Source organism: Tachypleus tridentatus, chromosome 13 (assembly GCF_004210375.1).
Source record: "Tachypleus tridentatus isolate NWPU-2018 chromosome 13, ASM421037v1, whole genome shotgun sequence".
In the NCBI taxonomy this organism is placed as follows: Eukaryota; Metazoa; Arthropoda; class Merostomata; order Xiphosura; family Limulidae; genus Tachypleus; species Tachypleus tridentatus.
The window spans coordinates 194,551,055-194,573,008 of NC_134837.1; the positions used below are offsets into that span (position 1 = coordinate 194,551,055).

The 21,954-nt window shown below is 37.8% G+C and overlaps 1 protein-coding gene across 1 annotated transcript in view; it reads left to right on the top strand.

The window, feature by feature from the left end:
* Positions 1-4,280: 4,280 nt before the first annotated feature.
* LOC143237564 (uncharacterized) overlaps positions 4,281-21,954 on the top strand; it is a 67,808-nt gene continuing 50,134 nt past the window's right edge. Inside the window, exon 1 of the mRNA XM_076476966.1 lies at positions 4,281-5,344. Within this exon, the coding sequence (XP_076333081.1) occupies positions 4,756-5,344 (589 nt within the window). The 5' untranslated portion in view covers positions 4,281-4,755. The remainder of the gene's footprint in view (positions 5,345-21,954) is intronic.

The window sequence follows — 21,954 nt, forward strand, 5'->3', positions numbered from 1 at the left end:
GTGACGGTCAATCCCACAATTCGTTGTAAAAGAGTAGTTCAATGGTTGGCGGTGGGTGGTGATGACTAGCTGCCTTCCCTTTAGTCTTACATTGCTAAATTAAGGACGGCTACCGCATATATCTCTGGTGTAGCTTTGCGCGAAATTCAAAACAAACCACAAAAACTATACAAGGCCAGTTGTAGGCTATGCGTGACCGAGGAGAAAAGTGTCCATAGTTTGAAACTGATGATTTATGGTTCGCGATTCGTTGCCGAAAAATTGCGATTAGCACATAGTGGACGTTGTAGAAAGGAAGATCTCGGGAAAAATATAACTTTTCGATCACACAGATCCATGGAGTCGCCTTGCTACAGATCTGGAATAACATCGCGCCCCATTTTACAATAGTTATGCCTTTCTTCGAAATGCTAAAATTATAGCTATTGCGTATATTTATAATCGCGAAATACCATTTAGCGTCGGAAAGTCTTCTTTAATGCCTACCTCACAAATTAAGGTTTAAAAAAGAAGGATGTTTTATAGCTTTGAACAAGAGTTTACACATGGTGTCATTAACTCGATTGACTCCACTTGTTTTTGGTTTGGTTTGTTTTGAATTTCGCGCAAAGCTACACGAGAGCTATCTGCGCTAGCTGTCTCTAATTAAGTAGCGTAAGACTGGAGGGAAGGCAGCTAGTCATCACTACTCACCGCCAACTTTTGGGCCACTCTTTACCAACAAATAATGGGATTGACCGTTACTTTATAATGCCCCCACGGCTGAAAGGGCGAGCAGGTTTGATGTGACGTGGGTTCGAACTCGCGACTCTCGGATTACAAGTCGAGTGCCTTAACCACCTGGCCTTTTCAATGTATATCGCTCATTAACTGATTCAAGCAAGCATCTATTAGGTAATATAGGAGTAAAGATTGGTTTGGTTGGTTTTGGGTAGAATTCCTCCCAAAGCTACACGAGGGCTATCTGCGCTAGTCGTCCCTAAGTTAGCAGTGTAAGACCAGAGGGAAGACAGCTAGACATCACCACCCACTGCCAACTCTTGGACTACTTTTTTGCTAACAAATAGTGGGATTGACCGTCACTTTATAAGGCCTCCATGGCTAAAAGGGCGGGCATGTTTGGTGTGACCAGGCTTTGAACCTGCGACCCTCGGATTACGAGTCGAGCGCCTTAACCATCTTGTCATGCCGGGCCTCATTTGTTTTTGAGATTTTAAATTTACTTTCTTTGTTCAAACCTTACGGTGCTGAAAACTTTTGGAATAATTTTGTATAGTGTTTACGATTTTATCTACAAATATAATCATATTCCATTGATTAGAAAATACTTACAGAATGAATCACAATATTTAAATTCTAACACTGTATTAATGCGACTAATTCATTTTATCATTTTGTACAAAAGAGATATTTTACGACTATTAATATTTAATCACATTTATCCTAACTTATTATTCACAATTAACATTCCATACATTGTTGTTGACTTATGATCGACAAACATCACATACATATAATATAGATGTAAGCCTAACATTAACGAACTTTATTACGTATATTGTTAATAATTATTATTATTAATATATTAATATAATAATTATTATATTATTAATAATGCACCATTTATTAACAATATTAAACACACTGTTGATTGTTTGTTTGTTTTGGAATTTCGCACAAAGCTACTCGAGGGCTATCTGTGCTAGCCGTCCCTAATTTAGCAGTGTAAGACAAGGCAGCTAGTCATCACCACCCACCGCCAACTCTATACCAACGAATAGTGGGATTGACCGTCAATTAACTGTAAGCATGTTTAGCGCGACGCGAACCCGCGACCCTCGGATTACGCCATGCCGGGCCCACACTGTTGATAACATATCATGTAGAAACAAGAGTATCTATATTGTTGGAAAACTGTAACTGACCAACTATCGTTTGTAAATTTTGATCATAACGCTTCACAATACTATTTTATCCCATGTTACTGCCAAAAATGTAATGTTTTTACCCACTCTCTGTTTCTCGCTGTTAATTCGCATGTTTTAGAGCTAACAGGTCACCACGGTTAACATTATATATACCGTTTCACATCTTGTTCGCTATTGTTCAAACCATTTAAGTTTTCACCTGATTTTATTCTCGCTAGATGGCTCTTAGGAAGAACAAATTATTTTATTTTTCGTGATTCTCGGTAGGAATTTGCTGAGCATATTTCACGACACCTGAATTAGCCTTCAATCGGCCATCTGTTGTCATAAAGAGAAATTACTAAGATGATCAAATAATTTTTAACAGGATTTTTAGGAACTGAGTACAACAGTTCACGTCAACGGACTATGCAGGACCACATTACGTGTAAGGATCGGAAATAATAAATATAACCATTAAGTTTGTGGGCAAGTAAAATAAATTAAAGTTTGAAGTAAATGTATCAATGAAGATATTTAGTATATTTGACAATGAACGGAGAATGCAGGACAAACTGGCGTCATTGGGTTTTGAATAATACAAGTTGAAATTGCTAAAAAATATTTGTTTTTATTTCTGTTTTTTTTTGTTAGCAGCATACAAAACTCTACAAAGGGTTATCTATGCTATGGTCACCACTGTTATTGAAACTGAATTTTAGAATTACAAGTGCTTCAACTTAGTACAGAGAGGGTTTGAAATGGTCATGGGCGCTCGACTCATAATCTGTGGCTCGCGAGTTCGAATTACATTACCAATTATGCTCGCCCTTTTCGCCGCAAGAGGCATTAGAACGCAACGGTCAATCCCACTTTTCGTTGATAAAAGAATAACCTAAGAGCTGGCGGTAGATGGTGTTGACAAGCCGTCTTACCTCTTGTTCATTATTTCTATATTAGAGAAGGTTAACGCAGTAGCCCTCGAGAAACTTTGCGCGAAATTCCAAAATAACAGTGAACAAACTTATCACTGAGCAACATACGTAACTACAGCTATACGCACGCAACCGTGCAGTAGGCAAACATCTTACAGAAACAAACAAACGCAGTCGCAAGTGAAATAAACCAGAGGACTACGATATGACGTAACAGCTGATAAAATGAAATACTTATCACAGAATAAGCCGCATCCACACGCACCGTAAACTCCCGTATATGTATTTACAAATACAGAAACTAATCGCATAGTGGGAGCTGCGAGAAACGCTATTTATTTTCAGAGTGAATACCAAAACCGTCCAAATCAACGAGAAGTCATTACTGTTCTGTTCTTTTCACACAGTAACTGAGAAATATTTCACATCCATAATCGCATACATAATGCAATAACTCATGAGTTATCTTCTTGCCTAAAAATGCACGATAAAAACACGATATTCATGATTATTTTGCTAAATAGGTCACCTACATTTAGATATTATAATTTCACCTAGATTATATCTAAAATGCATGTAAAGGGCAGTTCTTTCAAATACGCGTCTAATAAGTTAATCTGGTTGTAGAATGGTGATCTGTCAATGAATTATGTGAAGTGCCACACAACACAATTAAAGGAAGTGACAAAGCATCACTAAATGGTATATATATATATATATACATAAGTTTTACATTCGTGGACATGGCCTTGAAGAGTGCACTAATTGATGAAGCATTTTAACCCCGATATCGCGTTGTAACTCGTCTAAAATGTTAACAGAAAATAGCATTTACGGTCAAGTGGGGAAGTATAGGTTGTGATAGCAACTGACCCCTAAAGTCGCAACAAACACCGACAAATCGACCAAGTCACAGACCATTGGAGAAGTTAGTTTTTCTTTGTTGTTTACTGTCGCTGAAACTGTTTCATGAGTTGAGTTAACGTGGTGGTTCAAACACGATATATCCTTTTCATAATTATTTTGTGAAGTAAGAGTGATTAAAAAATGTGAAAAATATGTAATTTTTGTTTCGTTTTACTGCAACGAATAAGTGACACAAGTGGTTAACAAAACCTAAATATTAAGTATTGTCACGCAAGTTAGAGGGGTGTTCGCTAAATAAATCAAAAGATATAGACCCTCAGGCCAGTAGTGTGACCCAAGGATCTCAACATTAATCTTGAGTATCGTATTATAGTTAAAGAGTGGACTGTCGTAGATTCCCGCTAAGTCTATAGAGTAATTAAAGTCCTTTTATCAGTGCCTTCTCATCTCGCAGTTCGGTTTACCTGACTGCGCAACTGCACGACAGGGATAGCGATGGCTCCTCCCACCAGCTACAGCACGTGATGCAGTTTCTATAGCAAAACGTGATCTGTGTACGAGCGTCAGGTGTACAGTGGCAAGAAACAGCGCACACAAACAGTACTACGAGAACACATCGGCTGTACGGTTAGATAGATGCGAGCAACCTGTTGCGTCGGACTTGGTAAACGGTGATAGCGCAGTGGGTGGAAGTTTTTAACTATACGCGAGGCTCGCTCGCCGTTGATGCAAAAACTCTTCTCTGGCGTTTTTAGTTTTTTTGAGGGGGAGGGGTCTCGATAAAGAGACTGTTTCGTAAATATTAACGTAAACGTTTTACCGAGTTACTTTTATTTACCTTCAAAGTATCTTTATTCAAGAACTCTGAATATTCTTCTATTTTTTTATTGAATTTCTCGAAACCTAAAATAACAGAAACAAAAAAGAAAACTGCGACTTTTTTTGTTTACTTCTTTGAAATTCTGGTTCTTTTTTAGGGTCCACGTGTGCTATTTAGGGATATAATATTTGCTCATGTTGGCTGTCGTTTAATCGCGGCATCTGTCATGTCGAGCTACGGGACAATTACCGACCCTTTGCCGGCGTTATCCAACTTTGGAACCGGAGATGATATGTTAGAAGGACAAATGCCCATTTCAACGAGTCCACTGTCTCTCACTTCGGTTCACGCTAACCCTAACAGTCCTTTAGTCTCTACGAACTGTAACACTGGTGGTCAGCACTGGTCATCGCAATTTGATCCGACAGGCCTTATGATGAACTTTAACTCCCTAGCCACTCCACGGGACGTTCCGGGATGTGCGTCGTCTCCTCTCTCGGCGACCCAGCAAGATGTCATGGGAGGAAATCACCCCAATACGTTTGGTGGGGTTCGTCCCCCATCCGTCCCCGGCCTGATGTGCGATTTCGACTCCCTCCATTCTGCGCCCTCTCCCGTCGACCTACCGCTTGCTCATCAGCCACAGGCACAACGGCAGTCACAAATTGGGAAGTTGTCGGGCCGAAATCAGGGATGCCAGGAACAGCGAATTCGACGACCCATGAATGCTTTCATGGTATGGGCAAAGTCCGAACGGAAACGACTGGCGGACGAAAATCCAGACCTGCACAACGCCGACCTGAGTAAGATGCTGGGTGAGTTAATATCGATATTTGTGTATTAGTGCTAGCTGCAGAAATGAGTGAACGCTTCAGTTCAAGTAATTTAGTAAAAGGTACTGAAAGGTGTACGTTCACGTTGAGTTAGAAAGCTTTTAAAAAGTTTTATATCTGTGTTCTTTGCTATCACAACTCGGAGGTGCGTGACCAAATAGGAACGTAATTGTACTGTAAATTACTGTTTGATCGTTGTTGTTTCTCTTACAATATTGCGCTGTTTTCTTTTTCAGGGGGTAGATTTTTGTTTATGCAAAACTATACTGACTGTGTGCTGTAATTTGTAGGTTAAGGTACGTTTTCGATGTATTACTTGAAATTCAAACCACGTGTGTAATAATTCGTTCGTTTCACTATACAGAGAAAACTTTGCTTGGTGGTCAAACTCGTTGATTTAACATGTTCATATCTTTGCTTGCGTCAACATTGTTCGCCTCCCGCTAGTACAGCGGTATGCCCACGGATTTGCAACGATCAGGGGTTCGATTCCCCTCGGTGGGATCAGCAGACAGCCCGATGTGGCTTTGCTATAAGAAAAACACTCACACTCAACATTGTTTGTGATCTTCTTTAATCTCTTGTATGTCAGATTAAGAGGCGTTGGCGGAAATTTAGAAAGGGGGGTGTTGAGTGCTACTTTGAGTTAAAAGGTGATGACTGACAAGGCCAACTGGGAAGTTCGGAGACATGCCCCTTTAGAAATGTTGTTCTAATTTCCACTGACACTGGCTCTTCATGGTGGTATACGAAGCTATGTTATATTTTTTGAATATGTTTTATACACATATTTAGGCAATATCAATTGCATCCTCCGTAACCCCGCTTACGTGTCAGAGTTTAAAGTTGAATATTCCCGTATTGCATGGATGAACAGATGATCAACTAGTGGTAGTTTGTAGAACTAAGGATGAACAATGTCGGTTTTATGTACATTAGAAAAACCATATGATAATTTCCTAATTGCATATGCATATTTGTTTGTACACCTGAATGGGCACTAAAATTACAAACGTATAACTCCCAGTGAGGGAAATAGACATATGCCGTAGTACTTGCCATTCTATGTGTGACACTATCGGTAATCTGATTGATCAGAGACGTACCAGGCATGTAACTGCTTTGGAAGACCAGATTACGCAACTGTTTCTTATCGTGGTTTGAAGCCAATAAACATTTAAATATTGTTCATATATTTTCTATCACTAAAGTTCGTATCTCATAATAATAATATAAAAAAAAAAACTTTTAAAGCTCTGCTCAGTGTTGTATTTGTGAACATTTTCAAATAACATATTTAGGGATAACTCCATGTATTTAATGGTGGTTTAGACCACAACCACTGTACTTTATAAATGGCATTCCTTCACTTTTAAATTAACTATCGAAAAAATTTGTAAGATTTGCCAGATTTAATTTATACGAAGCTAAAGTTTCGTCTTTAGTCCAAGTTGGCCCGGCATATTCAGGTGGTTAAAGCACTCGAATCCGTTATCCGAGAGTCACGGATTCGAATCCCCGTCACACCAAACATGTTCGCATTTTCAGCTGTGGGGGCGTTATAAAGTTGCGGTCATTCCCATTATTCGTTGGGAAAAGAGTAGCCCAAGAGTTGGCGGTGGGTGGTGATGACTAGCTGCCCTCCCTCTAGTCTTACACTGTTAAATTACGGAAGGCTAGCGCAGATAGCTCTTGTGTAGCTTTGCGCGAAATTCAAACTCAAACCAAACAAACCAATCAGCCCAAATTCAGTTCTGCAAAATTTTCTATAGTTGTCCTCATGTATACACAAACTGATTGTTCAACATAACACCAATAAGCTCGTACAACTTTCACACGAAGGCGTTACGCTGTTGTAAAATATTTCTAAAAGTTTTGCTTTATCCATCAATTGGGCAAAACCACATCATCTGGCTGTTTTCATGCGTTTGATACTGATGTGTGTGTGTGTGTGGTTGATGTATGTGGCACATTGTGTATGAACTGGGACTCGTGTAAGAGCACATCATCTCCACACACATTGTTTTGTTGTTGATCACCACCATCACAATACATCACCAACAAAACGAATAAACTAACCAATGGACTTTACGTTTCTTCCTTGTAGGTATAATTTATACCTTCGCGTGTTTTAGCCGTTTCTGGTTCGGGTGATATATGGGTTTGTAGTATGCTTGGTTACCAGTGCATATTCCAGTCTGTATATAAGCTGGCCTGATGTGTGTGTTATTTCAGACAGTTAAAGAATTTAAAGCTTTAATTTAAATATATTGTGGTATATTTTCTTTCTGACAAATTGTGGGCTTTCTGACGTCTTGACTTCTAGTCGCCGTCAACATATACAAAACTAACCACTCTTGAGTTTTATCCTTTGTCTGTACTGTACTGTTTGTTGGTCTAGTGTCTCATCGAAGGGTGTTAACAGTCTATTGTTTTACGTTCGTGATCCTTCAAGAATGTCCTAACTCCCATTTCTCTCTAAATCAACAGAACCAGTAACTAAATGCCATACCTTATCGTTAGTTTCTTTACAGGCTGTTTTTATCTCGGTCTTTGCCAGTCGGCTCGGCATGGCCAGGTGGCTAAGGCAATCGACTCGTAGTCTGAGGGTCGCGGGTTCGAATCCCCTTCACATGCCAGGGGGCAATATAATGTGACTATCTAACCCACTATTCATTAGTAAATGAGTAGCCCAAGAGTTGGCGGTTTTTGGTGATGTCTAGCTGCCTTCCCTCTAGTCTTACACTGCTAAATTAGGGATGGCTAGCGTAGATAGCACTCGTGTAGCTTTGCTCGAACTTCAAACCGAACCTTTTTATGCCAGTCTAGTGTTTTACTGTAGTCTATGAATTGGACTTTTACTATTACGTTTTGTTTTTTCAGTCTGTACGTATGTTTAGCTTGATAAAACCCCAACAACCTGAACGCTTTCTAAAGCGCTAGATTGTGGTTTTTATCGCTTTATATTAAGATTTTTTTTTCGTCTCCGTATTTTCCGTCTTTATGAACGTATCAATATCTTATGATCTTTCTTTTTCTATCTGTTTTATTGCTTTGTAGATTTGAGAGTACACTTCAGTCTGTCTCTAGTTGCAGGTTTGTTTGATGTTGCACTTCTGTAGATATGTTGTTTTGTGGCTTGCATTTTAGCGCACTTTATACAGAGTAAAATGGACCGGTTGTGACCTTGTGAATGGCATGTCCAGACTGTGAATCTGACAGTTGGTAAATTACGAACCGTTGCCGCAGAAACGCACTCCGCACGTTGGGTCCATTTTTGTGTGTATGCTCTCTAAGAAAGACGATCAGATACAGCTGTCTGGTGAAACTAGAGTCGCCCAACAGTTAACAGTTAATGCCTGGTTCTATTTCCTATCCGTCAGTTGGAAATAGAGACCTGGTGTGCGCAGGTGTCCCTTGTATGGCTTTGCCAGAAAAGTTAAAAAAAAGATCTAACAAAGAAACGAAGTAAAATTCAGTGTTTTAATTGATGTGTGTACCTTATATCTCATTGTTATGAATGATTATTTTCCGTATTCTATTATAAAACAACAACAAAGAAACCTTAATTGCAACACTTTCAGTCAGTGGCTGTTCTATTCTAATTTAATGCCTAATGTTGAGAACTTAATGAATAATTATATTTTGGTTAAAAATAATCCTTTTTTGAAGAGGAAGAACAGCCACGTTTACAGTTTTTCTTGGAATGGTTCGTCATTGTAGTGGCAGCGCTTCTAAACATAATTTTTAGAATTTTATTCAGCGAGTTAAAAAAAGTTTCATATTTCACAAATTAACAAATATTTATTTCGCGTTGCTTTTTTATGATCTGAGCGTAGTGTACGGTTATGTAACGCCCCCTTTATGTGATACCGCGTTTGTACCTGTGTTGGCCTTACGACACGATCATTACCACTAGGTTGTTGAAAGGGCTGCTCGGCGTACACGTTTTATTGGAATGCTTACTGAACGTCACTCCGTATATCAGCGGCGTGTCTAAGGGCTTATAACACTAAAATTCGAGCTTCGATAGCCCATTGTATAGCTTTGTCCTTCACAATAAACAAAAATTACTAAAAGCTCATTGAAAATCTTTTCAAAATTTCTAAGCTCTGAATACTGGTAAAACGGAAACCCTTTAGGTGTTAGTAATGTCCAACTTAGAAAAGAAAAATACAACTAAACCACGTGGAACAGACGCAAAAAAAATCAAAAAATCTGCGTTGAATAATTAACGTTTTGTTTCTGTTTTCAAACATTTCAACACATCAATTCAATGCTTAAGCGGACAATGTTACTGAAACCGCATGGTGGTTGACAAAGTGTTAAGAACTAATTTCTTTCCTTTAGATAATCACCGTAACTACTTCTCCAGCACGTCTTCAGTATAAAAGAAACAAACTGCTTACGCGAAATGTTGAGAAACCCTCTATTTCGAAACAGCTTAGGCCATTGCTTGTCCGGGTAGTATCACGATCTTTGTTTCTCAGATTCTCATTGGTTGGAGATTACTTTTTAAAACATTCAGTTACTTGAGTTTGATGATTTCCTATCGTGATCAAAATCGGTTTCAGATACAGCGGTTGTTTGTGATCAAGCGGTAGGCGAGTGTTATTCGCATGTAATGTGTGTGTGTTCGTGCATGAACCGTTTTATAGCATTTAAATGAATTTCAATACAACCAAAAAATTTCGCCTTTCAAGTTTAGCAAAACCTATTATGTTTTATTTTTAACTTCCGCTCACTGCAAACGACCCAGGTTTATCTAAGTGAGGATTAGTTCTTATTATCAATGTGATTATTAAAATAGTGTCATAATAATCATATTTAAAAATAATCTTTATCGAACAATGTACTTATGTGGACTGTCCTTGCATCAGCGGCCATATTTTCTACCTTCACGAGATTTATATGTTTTTATCACTAATCCAGTGTTTGTTTACCGTTAACCAGAAAAACTACATAGTGGGCGATTTACGCTGTGCCAACCACGAGTATGGAAACCTGGCTTTAAGAGTTATGAGACTTTGGATTTTAATCTGAGTCGCCACTGGGAGAAGGGGGGGGGCATAATGGATGAATATGTGCGTTAAAGGGGAAGTTAATACAGTATGAAGATTTATACGAAATGTACTCTGCGTCACTTTGTACCGAAGAACAGAGAGTAACTAAACTGAAAGCCACATTTTTGGGGGTTTAGACATATCGCTACCTACACTAGCCATCATCGGTACGTTCATGGACTATCGTGTCTCATCTGCAAGACACTACTCGACCCAAGAGGTCTGTGCAAATTTGTCGAAACCAGAATTTGATTCTTTGCGCCAGTGTTCAGAAATGGTGGAACGGTACTCATATTTTTAACGTATGTACACGACATTGTGTTCATAACTGGCATGTTAACATGTTGTTAAATGAGAATATAATTCAACATGATCGGTAATATGTCTCGTAAATATCGTAGAGATGACCTAGCTTCGTTATAATAAGACTTGTTTTTAGTGCTTTCACTGAATAATTCGGAAATTGAACCCAAGTAAAAATTATTGTCTCTTCAGCTATTAAGATTTCAGATTTTTATCTGGTAATAATAAATAGTAATCGCCTAAACCTACTCTGCTATCGACGTCACTTTTCTATTTCTGAGGCGTATTTCCGATAGTTGAATGCCAGTATCCAATGAACAAATTGCCCCCACCCGAATATGCAAACGCGGCAGTTTAACGGACAACCGTGTGTTAACCTAATCAACAATGAATATTTCAAAGTAATATATAACGTGAGTAGGAATTATTTGTGGTTCCCGATGGTTCCAATTTCTAAATTGATTTTAGTTGTGTTTATACAGAATAGTGGATACTTTCAAATCACCGATAGAGGGCTGATATCTATTTCCTTCCACCTTTGCAACGTAATACGTGATACAGAATGACGTGAACTTTCAATGCTTGGTAATTTGTTAGTACGGTGCTTGAAGACTGCAGCAACAAGTGTCGCGACAACTAGTGAGGTATTATAGGAAATTGCCTCACACAGTAACGCTATTATTCTGCTTACGTTCAAACTTGGAATCAAAAAACTCGAGTCAGATTGTACAATGAACAAACTTCAAAATAAAATATGGTTGGTAGAGTAGAAGACACGCGACTATGATACAGAACTGAACATACCACACTAACTGTGTCCACGTGGAGCAGATAACGTTTCGAAAACAGCTCCACGCCAGGTGTTATTAACCTGGCGGTTGTAATGATATAAATATCCCAATAAAATTATGCTATGTGTATATATATATATATATATATATATATATATGTTTGTTATAACTTAAAAGACAAGCCGAAATAAATTAAACACCTTGGCGCTTATAAAGGCTTGTTTAGAGTATGATAGTCACAGTAGACTTAATAGATGGGTGGTGGTTGGGGAACTGTGCTAGTTTATTTAGATAACTGGATGTAACGCTTCATACTAGTATTATTCGTTTACTGCGTTATCAGTAAGTGCCTTTCTACCACAATGGGGGCTGGAAAGCTAACTTCAAGAGGTAAGTTTTCAGCTAACTTACACGCAAACGGTAGTACCTTATTTTTATTTCAAATCATTTTTCTTCCTTACTTGGAGAGCAGTCACATTCCCACAATTGTCTGCAGGTAGTGAAGGGTGATGTGAATGTGGGATGTTGTGGGCTTGAGCACCCACATCTTGTTTTCATAATTTCTAGTTCTCTATCTGTTGCTACCCTCTTATTTCGTTTGTGAGGCTGGTGAATGGAGGTTAATACTGATAGACGGTGTATACCCACCTCAGTGTGGGTCCTTCTCAGGTTCGAATCCCCGTCACAACAAACATGCTCGCCCTTTCAGCCGTGGGGGCGTTATAACGTAACGGTCAATCCCACTATTCGTTGGCAAAAGAGTAGCCCAAGAGTTGGCGGTGGGTGGTGATGACTAGCTGCCTCCCATATAATCCCACGCTGCTAAATTAGGGATGGCTAGACAGCTTTGCGCGAAATTCAAAACGACAAACAAACCTTCTCGGTCACCTCCAAAACCTAGAGTACATTGTATAACACACATTATAGCTTTTACCTTGGGATCTTTTCAGTTAGTGCAGCGTTTTTTTTGTTTAACTTATTTTTGTTTCAGCTTGTTGTTTTAAGTTATAAAAAAACTAATATAATTAGTGAGAGGTTTGCATTTGCTGTTTTAAACGTAGTTTTCCTGGTGATTTTGCTTACTTAATTTTGGAAAAAATGTATTATTTTTCACTAAAATGTTTATATTTGACTATAAATATGAGTCACGTTTTGTTTCTAGGTTTTAACCTGTTGACTGCGAAGTATTTCAGCTGCTACAATACAACTCTAATGCTTCTTCATTTTGTAACTTTTTCGTGACTCCATTTTGGATCGAAAGTGAAACAACTTGTAAGTAGGTCAAATGAATGTATGGTGCTGACATCTAGCGTTGATGTTAGGTATTATTGAGAACGAATTAACTCGTCCGTGGCACTGTGTTACCGATCGGCTTGGACGAGTTATCTCGTCTACAGCACTGAACAGGTTAAATACTAGGCCTTTTGTAAACCGTACTGAAATGGTTTGTGTATATTCTTGAGCCATGATTATTTAGGCAATTATTTATTTGTTGATGTCTTTGCTGGGACAGGGCCTACTCCAATCACGTGAGGTTTTGCAAAGCCATAAAAGAGTGTGTGAAGCCATTTCACAAAATGAACAATTTCGTACGTGAATATCGTATGTTAATATATATGAAATATGTGCGATAAAAATGTTACGAATAATTAATTGACGGTCTTATACGAAAATGTTTAGTAATTACTCTGGTACACTTCTGTATTGTGAAAGTTGTGACTAGCTTTATACGGAGCATAACAGTTGCATAATATTTTAGCTATATTAGCAATTTTTAACTTTTATATTGAATTCACTGAGTGTTGTATACTGAGGAACATGTGGACAAGATTCGTATGTATATTTGAACTACATTTACTTATAGCAGTGGTTTCAGAAAAGAAAGGCTCACCTGTTTTTTTTTTGTTTTGTTTTCTCGAACCTCATGTTGACGTACAATTTTTTCGTCAGGGTTGTTTTGGGTACGAATGTATATTTATTTTTGGCGTCTGACTTTTTGATTCCTATTAATCAATCATTAGCAATACTCAATGCAAATTGGTATTTTCAATCTGCAAACGTATTGTACCGTATTTGTGTTATTATCACATCGTTGTTAGGCGGTCTTCACCCACTTTGTATCCATACATCTGTAAATTAAACTATGGTAGTTATGTTTCTTCCCTTGCACTCTTTTGGTAGGCGTATGGCTACAGCTTTTCACGTTTTTTTTTTATTTTTGTTTTTAAGGTTATGTGATAGATTAATATATTAGGTAGTAACCATGTAATTTTAATAGTTAAACAAAAGTCATAATAGCATTAGGTGGGAGGTTAATCTTTAACTTCATATGGTGAAAAACTAGCTTGGTTATCATGTTCGATCCCACGACATACAAAATGTGCCCAACAAATGTTCTTCCCATGATTTCGTCTTAAGGCCAGAAGATAGGTGGGAGGAGTGAGGATGTAACCCATGAAGTCAGAAAACAGAGCGCTCGCTTGGCTTACAAAAGGTTTTGGGTTCTAGTGGGTTTCCACATTGTTTCGTGGATGGTGGCAGTTTCACGTGAAGCATGCTAAAGGTTTGGCCAAGTTGTTTCAGCACGTGAATACCACATGCAGAATAGCAGCAGCTTTTTGTCACTGTTCTACATTCGTTGTTTTTCCAAGATACGATGAGACATCATAATAGACTCGACTATAACAGTTAGTAACGATTTAAAAATATATTTACCCATTTTCATTCCAGGAATTTAAAAGCTCCCTGTGCGTGTGCGCAGGTATATTATATGTAATTTGTTTTTGTTACTCGTTAAGGAATATGTTTAGGTCTCAACTGACCGAATATTTAGTTGACTTTAGAAACAAACCTCTCTCTTGTCTTATGCAAACAAGCCTATCCTTCGTTGTAACCCTTCATTAGCCCACTTTCAGCGGCAGAAATGATTGGCAGGAGGGCGTGGCTCGCACAGGAATACGTGCTGTGATATTATCTGCAGGACGTGAGGTAATAGCTACTTAAACTTGTTACTATGGTAACGAGAAAAACGCTTGGTACCCAGATATTTGCATTAAAAAAAGTCCTAAAAAGCCCACCATTTAAAATAGGGAATTTTGTAAAAACATCATAATTTGTGTTGTTCAAAAACAAGGAGTGTGTTTCGTCATTTCAGTTTAGTTCTTCACTCGCACACATAAAAACGGGCAGGTCGGTACGTCAGAATTTCCACTAAAAGGGTCGACGACATTTATTGCTGCATACTATTCCTGTTAATAAACTAACAGGAAAACGTAGGTTATTTTAATTATTTGCTGGTTGTTCATTTTCTTTCTAGAAATATTTCATATTTGACGTACGTATAAAATTAACAGTGGCTGCGTACGTTTTTTTTTTTTTTATGAGAATCAAGCTTTCCTTTACTTACCCATAAATGTCACTAGATGGCGGTATAAGACAGAACGCGTACCCAAGTAAATCAACGCTTGAAACGGTTGTAAGTAAACATCATGTGTAATTGTTATTCCACATGTGGGCGTAATTTGAAGACATCTTTGAAACTAAAGTTACTTTAGTTAATATACTTCTGAATGTCTAATAAAATATATTTCGCGCGATTGAGTGATATCGGAAAATATGTGCGTACATGCGTGGTATATATTATTTGTAGAAAACGTTGCTGATTTATGTATATTTATCAATATAGATGTAAATCTGATCAGTTAAGAGTAATTGTGATAGTCTTAATGACCTTCAGTTCAGATGTATTTAGGTTGGGAAAACGTTTATATGTATTATCTGTGATATATAGCCGTTTCTCCAACCTAAATACATCTGTGTATTTTGATTTTGGTCAAAACACTGCAACGAATGTTGTGTCGCTCAGAATATTAAAATTTTGATGAACACCGTAAATTTCAAAAGAAAAGCTGTTAAATAAATTATAAATAGTTTCCAGTATTTGACCGTTTGGATGTTAGACGCTGTTCAAAGTCGAAAGGGTTTAGTTTGTCTTGAATTTCGCGCAAAGCTACACGAGGGTTATCTGCGCTAGCCGTCCTTAATTTAGCAATGTAAGACTAGAGGGAAGGTAGCAAGTCATCATCACCCACCGCCATCTCTTGGGCTACTCTTTTAACAACGAATAATTATAACATTATAACGCCCCCATGACTGAAAGGGAGAGAATGTTTGGTGTGACGGGGATTCGAACTCGCGACCCTCGGATTACGAGTCGAACGTATTAACCCACGTGGCCATGCTGGACCGAATGGAAAGGATAATCATACCTTACTTATCGGAATTCTCTTAGATTAAAATAACGTGTTTTTTTTAACAAAGTGTTGAAGTCTTACTTTTTTTTTCAAAATCAAAGAAAATTTAATGGAATCAGCTGAAATAATTAAGAGAGAAACTTCTAAGTGAGGCTTAAAATGATTCTCGAAAAAGTTTCTGATTTGATCCGTGTTGTGAGCGTAAGCACATTCTGCAGCTTTGCGCTTCGAAGCAAAGAATAAGAAACACAAACTATAAGGTACGTTAATTAGGTTTAAAAATCAATAATACTAAAAAAAAAGATTACGTATCATTCCCAAACGTTTCCTGCTGGTACAGCGTAAAGTTTACAGAATTACAACGCTAAAATCAGGGGTTCGATTCCCCTAGATGGACACAGCAGATAGCCCAATGAGGCTTTGCTAAAAGAAAAAAAACAAACATTCTCCAAAAAAAGCTGGTTTCTTCAGTTAAGATTAAAGTTCGAATTTGTTTTTAGTTATTTTTGCACCAAAAACTTTCGATTATAATGTTTACTCAACTTGTGAAATAACGACGTTGAAAAATCGGATATGGCGTTTCATCGCATATCATTTTGAATGCGTAAATTTAAACCTAACGAAAATCTTACTGCGATATTGGCACATGCGCAGTAATCCTCTCTACAGGGGCGTTTCCGAAATGCAGCTGGAATTAGCTTCGTTACAAACGTTGAACATCTGTATTAGCCTACGATGGCTGTATTATTCTGGAGTTAATAACGTACGTTCGTTTGACTTCCCTTTTCAGAAAATGACAACGTTGCGATTGCTGTTATCTCGTTACGATATTGGAAGAATGCGAAAAGAACACGGAACTTACCATAATAACTGAACAAAGGGAACGTGAAAACAAACCATGTACATTTCTATCAGTGAATTGCTCAAAGGTGAATTTTACCTATACTCTTTGGAAAGAAGAAAAATAAAACAATTTGTATTTATACCGAACAGTAGTGGCTTCAACATGGTGTCAAATAAATACGGTTAATCAGCATTTTACTTTTATTCTGGAACTGTAGTCTAAACACGTCGGTGTAATTTGTAAAATGTACACCCTGTAATAATATTTACATACAGATGGAAACCTACCTTTACATGGTGTAAGGAACGGTACCGTTAACGTGAAAACCTACCTTTACATGGTGTAGTGAACGGTACCACTAACGTGAAAACCTACCTTTACTTGGCGTAGTGAACGGTACCGCTAACATGAAAACCTGCCTTCACTTGGCAGGATTCCATATTTTCCACTGTCCTAGCCAATCTGACCACATTATCTCTGACAGACCACATTTTTCACTGTCTTTGCTAAACTGGCTACATAACCATGATAGCTTCCACGCTTTTCAATTTCCTGGCTAAGCTAGCCATAAAATCGCTTCAGGACTCAATTTTTAACCATTTTGGCTGACCTGACTATATTATTACTAAAGGAATCCGTATTTTAACTTATTTTGGCTCTACTTTTCAATCCGTGTTTGTGTTTTTATGCGTGTACTTTGAAGATTAGTGAAAGTCAACCATGTGAAACAAAGCTGAAATAGATTAATTTAGGGGGATATCCCAAAAAATCGAAACCTTCCCTACGATAATCAACTCGAACTATAATCGCTCGCAGTTTCGCTGTTACTTCAAATCGCTGTCGATACACGTGATTTGAAGAAAAACAAAACCTGGAATTGGTCTGTTTATTCTCGTATTTCGTCTCTACAGAAATACTAAGTTCCAAGTGTTATTAGGTTTCTGATAGTACTGAGAGTAAATAAAACATGCTTTTCATATAAAGTTGTTTTCGAAATAAACTGGCCCGAGTATATTAAGTTATTGAAAAATTCGCTCGAAATTTCACAAGAATCGTTCCTTAACGTACTATTCATATCTATTTTTTGTATTTCCTTCGGTAATTTATAGTCTTTAAGTAATTGCATGCAGGTGGCGCTAAGTTATTGGTGTGGAGGCTTAATTTTCACTAGGGAGTAACATTTAAACTGGTTTACACCTTTCGGTTTAGAGACTATCACTGGTTACAACTGTGTGTGTGTGTGTTGTTGTTTTTTTTGTTATATCTTATTGTATATGATAACTAACGTTATTTGAATCACTCTACTTAACTTTACCGTATATTTGTAAAACAATTGAATTTCTAGGTAAGTTATCTTTTCTTATCAAATAACCGCAGTAAGGCTCCCTTCCTCCGTAAACTCTCATGGTTACATAATCGTGTTAACTCTCGTGGCTACACATAACCGTATTGAGACTTGCTTGAGCGAAACAAAGTACAAGGTGGCCCGTAAGACCTTACCCATCCATAAGCTAATATGTTATATTCAATTGCGCATGTATTATGAAGTTGTTTATTTTGTTTTAGAGAAATATGGCCGATGGAAGCCCATTTACACTTGAAGAGCGTATTGTGACAAGTACGTGGGTACATGAGCGCAAGAGAATGAGGGACAGCTCACAGATACACTGGATACATGAGATATATGAATGGGTAGGGACTTATGGGCCACCCTGTAGAGTGAGACAGTAAGAATACGTCTGTTAGGTTAACTGCAGTAAATGAAATTTACATAATTTTGCAAACTTTCTACAGTGGATGTTACTCTATAGTGGACGTTATTATTACAGTGGATGTTACTTACATTTCTTACTTTTTGAACAAGCCATTTCATGAATATATCATTTATCCAGTCTTTTTATGCAAAACAATTCTATTTCGTAAAATGCACCTATTTCTTGACTGTTTCTTTCTCCGAATATAGCGTCTAAAACGTGACCAATTTTCCGTAATATATGAATTTGCAACCACTGCTACCTGGCCCGGCATGGCCAAGCGTGTTAAGGCGTGCGACTCGTAATCGGAGGGTCGCGGGTTCGCATCCCCGTCGCGCCAAACATGCTCGCCCTATTAGCCGTGGGGGCGTTATAATGTGATGGTATATCCCACTATTCGTTGGTAAAAGAGTAGCACAAGAGTTGGCGGTGGGCGGTGATGACTAGCTGCCTTCCCTCTAGTCTTACACTGCTAAATTAGGGACGGCTAGCACAGATAGCTCTCGAGTAGCTTTGTGCGAAATTAAAAAACAAACCACTGCTGTCAGGAAACGTACATGAAATCCGTATGTTGTAATGTGTTGTAAAATAGGTCGGACCCTTGACTTAGGGATAGTGACTTTTTTTTTGTTCTTTACATAGTTTCTCGTGACATGAACTCCGCTGATTTGGTTTTCGAACAATATTTTCTTTGTAATAAACATGTCTTTTTAACCATTTTTAACGTACATTTTTGTGTTAATTTCATCTATTTTAGTAAATATTTATTATTGACCTTAATGCGTATAATTCTTGCTATCTGCTTAGTGTATATTTATTTGCAGGAACCTTTTTTTTATTGGAGGGGGTCGTGTTTTTCACTTACACAGTGTGTTGTAAGTAGCCACTATTTTAATTAATGTTATTAATAACTAGCCAATTACTTGTGGCGTCAGTGTTCGCTTGGGGTGCTTGCTGGCTGTGATAGGGATGACAGTGCATGGTGGCTATGAAAGATTTGCAACCTTGTCGCTATTCATCGCTTTGTAACTCTGTAATTTGTGAAAAACAGTGAGATCCACGTGTGACGTATTCATGACGTCATATCCGTACCCTGCTTGTTGGTAAGCTATCAGCACCGTTTCAAGAATATTTCTCCAAGTTTTTCTCAATTTCTGACCACATATGATAGTTTTTCACTCGAATACTCGGCAAGTACTTGATACACTGATAATACAGAAGTATTTTTGAAGCTTTGTAACTCAGTAAACGTGGAATCTACGTGTGACATCTTCACCTTCGTTTCGCTGCACTACGCGGATCAAATTTAGCTGCCCAATTTTTTTCTGGATATTCGAATGGATAAAAATAAGGTCCCTGTGACGGAGAACAGAAGCAAAACGGAAAGAGTGTGACCCCTATTGTAAATCTACATGGACACAAGTTAAAATTTCGCGAAGTTGTGGTTGCACATCACGTAATAAAATAGTTTTTCCAATATCATATAAGCAAGAGTTTCATTATTGTATGATGATTTAACTGATCTTGTTTTGGTTTCGATGAGAACATGTATGAGAGAGGATGTTTATATAAGCAACTTTATGTCTTAAAAGTTGAACTTATGTGGTCACATTTGAAAGATGTAGGTATAACAGGCGTATTTGTTTTGCTTTCCAGTCACATCGACCCCTCTCCCTCGTTAAAAACGGGTACGTTTAATAATATTACAACCTATGAATATTTGAAAGTGTACCTCGAGAAACGGGCGAGTGAATTATTGCATATTATGCACACGCGAACACATAACGTTTGACCAATTGTTGAAACAAACAATGGTGATCTTGAAAGTTAACAGTTACGCTAGACAAGTCATTGACTTTACAGAGAGCCATTGTTTGTGTCGAATGGTTTGACGGCGGCTTTGTTATTGTGTAGCTCACTTAAAAAGGTGTTATTAATTGTATTGTAATAAAAAAAATGCATATATATATATATGTACATATGCACGAGGCACAGCTTGAATGTGTGTGTAGTGTGAAAACAATTCATTGGAACAACAAAGAGCATCATTCGAAACTGATCAAAACAATTGATTGTGCCATGTGGAAAAATAAAACCGATAACATTCAAACACAAGAGTTTAATAACAAGTATCTGTAGGTTGGTTCGCGTGGCTCTAATTCAACAAACCACGTGTTTGTTTGTTGTTCTACTGCCCAAAGTTAAGTTAATTTTGACTGTTTAAAATACAAAAATAGTAGTCAAATGTTGTGTGCAAAACGGTAAAATATAGATTATTTATTTTAAGCAAAGAAACGCCTTCCTCGTAATAATGGTAACCTCGAATTTTATTTTTGTAATATTTGGGGAAAAAATTCTGTTGAGATATGAACACACACAGTGGACCATATATAATATACTGACTTGGGTTCGTCCCCCAAGATAATTTTGTGTTTTGTGTTGCAGGAACAAACAAAATGAATGAACATTGATTCAGTTTGAACTTCATTGTTTGTTTTTATGAGTGGTTGTCAATAAAAAAAAAAATAAAAAAAATTACACGTAAGTGAGTCCGTTGTATTATAATATCTAAAATGTTAGTTCAAGTTTTTGTTTAAATACAATAAGTTCTTGCGTCACTGTGATATAACCTCCAAGTGGAACTGATACCGTGGTGTACTGTCACTGTAGTATTATAACCTCCAAGTGGAACTGATACTGTGGCGTACCGTCACTGTAGTATTATAACCTCTTAGTGGAACTGATACTGTGGTGTACCGTCACTGTAGTATTATAACCACCAAGTGGAGTTGATGATTTGGTGTACCGTCACTGTAGTATTATAACCACCAAGTGGAGCTGATGATTTGGTGTACCGTCACTGTAGTATTCTAACCACCAAGTGGAGCTGATGATTTGGTGTACCGTCACTGTAGTATTCTAACCACCAAGTGGAGCTGATGATTTGGTGTACCGTCACTGTAGTATTATAACCTCCAAGTGGAACTGATACTGTGGTGTACCGTCACTGTAGTATTATAACCTTCAAGTGGAACTGATACTGTGGTGTACCGTCACTGTAGTATTATAACCTCCAAGTGGAACTGATACTGTGGTGTACCGTCACTGTAGTATTATAACCTCCAAGTGGAACTGATGCTGTGGTGTACCGTCACTGTAGTATTATAACCACCAAGTGGAGTTGATGATTTGGTGTACCGTCACTGTAGTATTATAACCACCAAGTGGAGTTGATGATTTGGTGTACCGTCACTGTAGTATTATAACCACCAAGTGGAGTTGATGATTTGGTGTACCGTCACTGTAGTATTATAACCACCAAGTGGAGTTGATGATTTGGTGTACCGTCACTGTAGTATTATAACCACCAAGTGGAGTTGATGATTTGGTGTACCGTCACTGTAGTATTATAACCACCAAGTGGAGTTGATGATTTGGTGTACCGTCACTGTAGTATTATAACCACCAAGTGGAGTTGATGATTTGGTGTACCGTCACTGTAGTATTATAACCACCAAGTGGAGTTGATGATTTGGTGTACCGTCACTGTAGTATTCTAACCACCAAGTGGAGCTGATGATTTG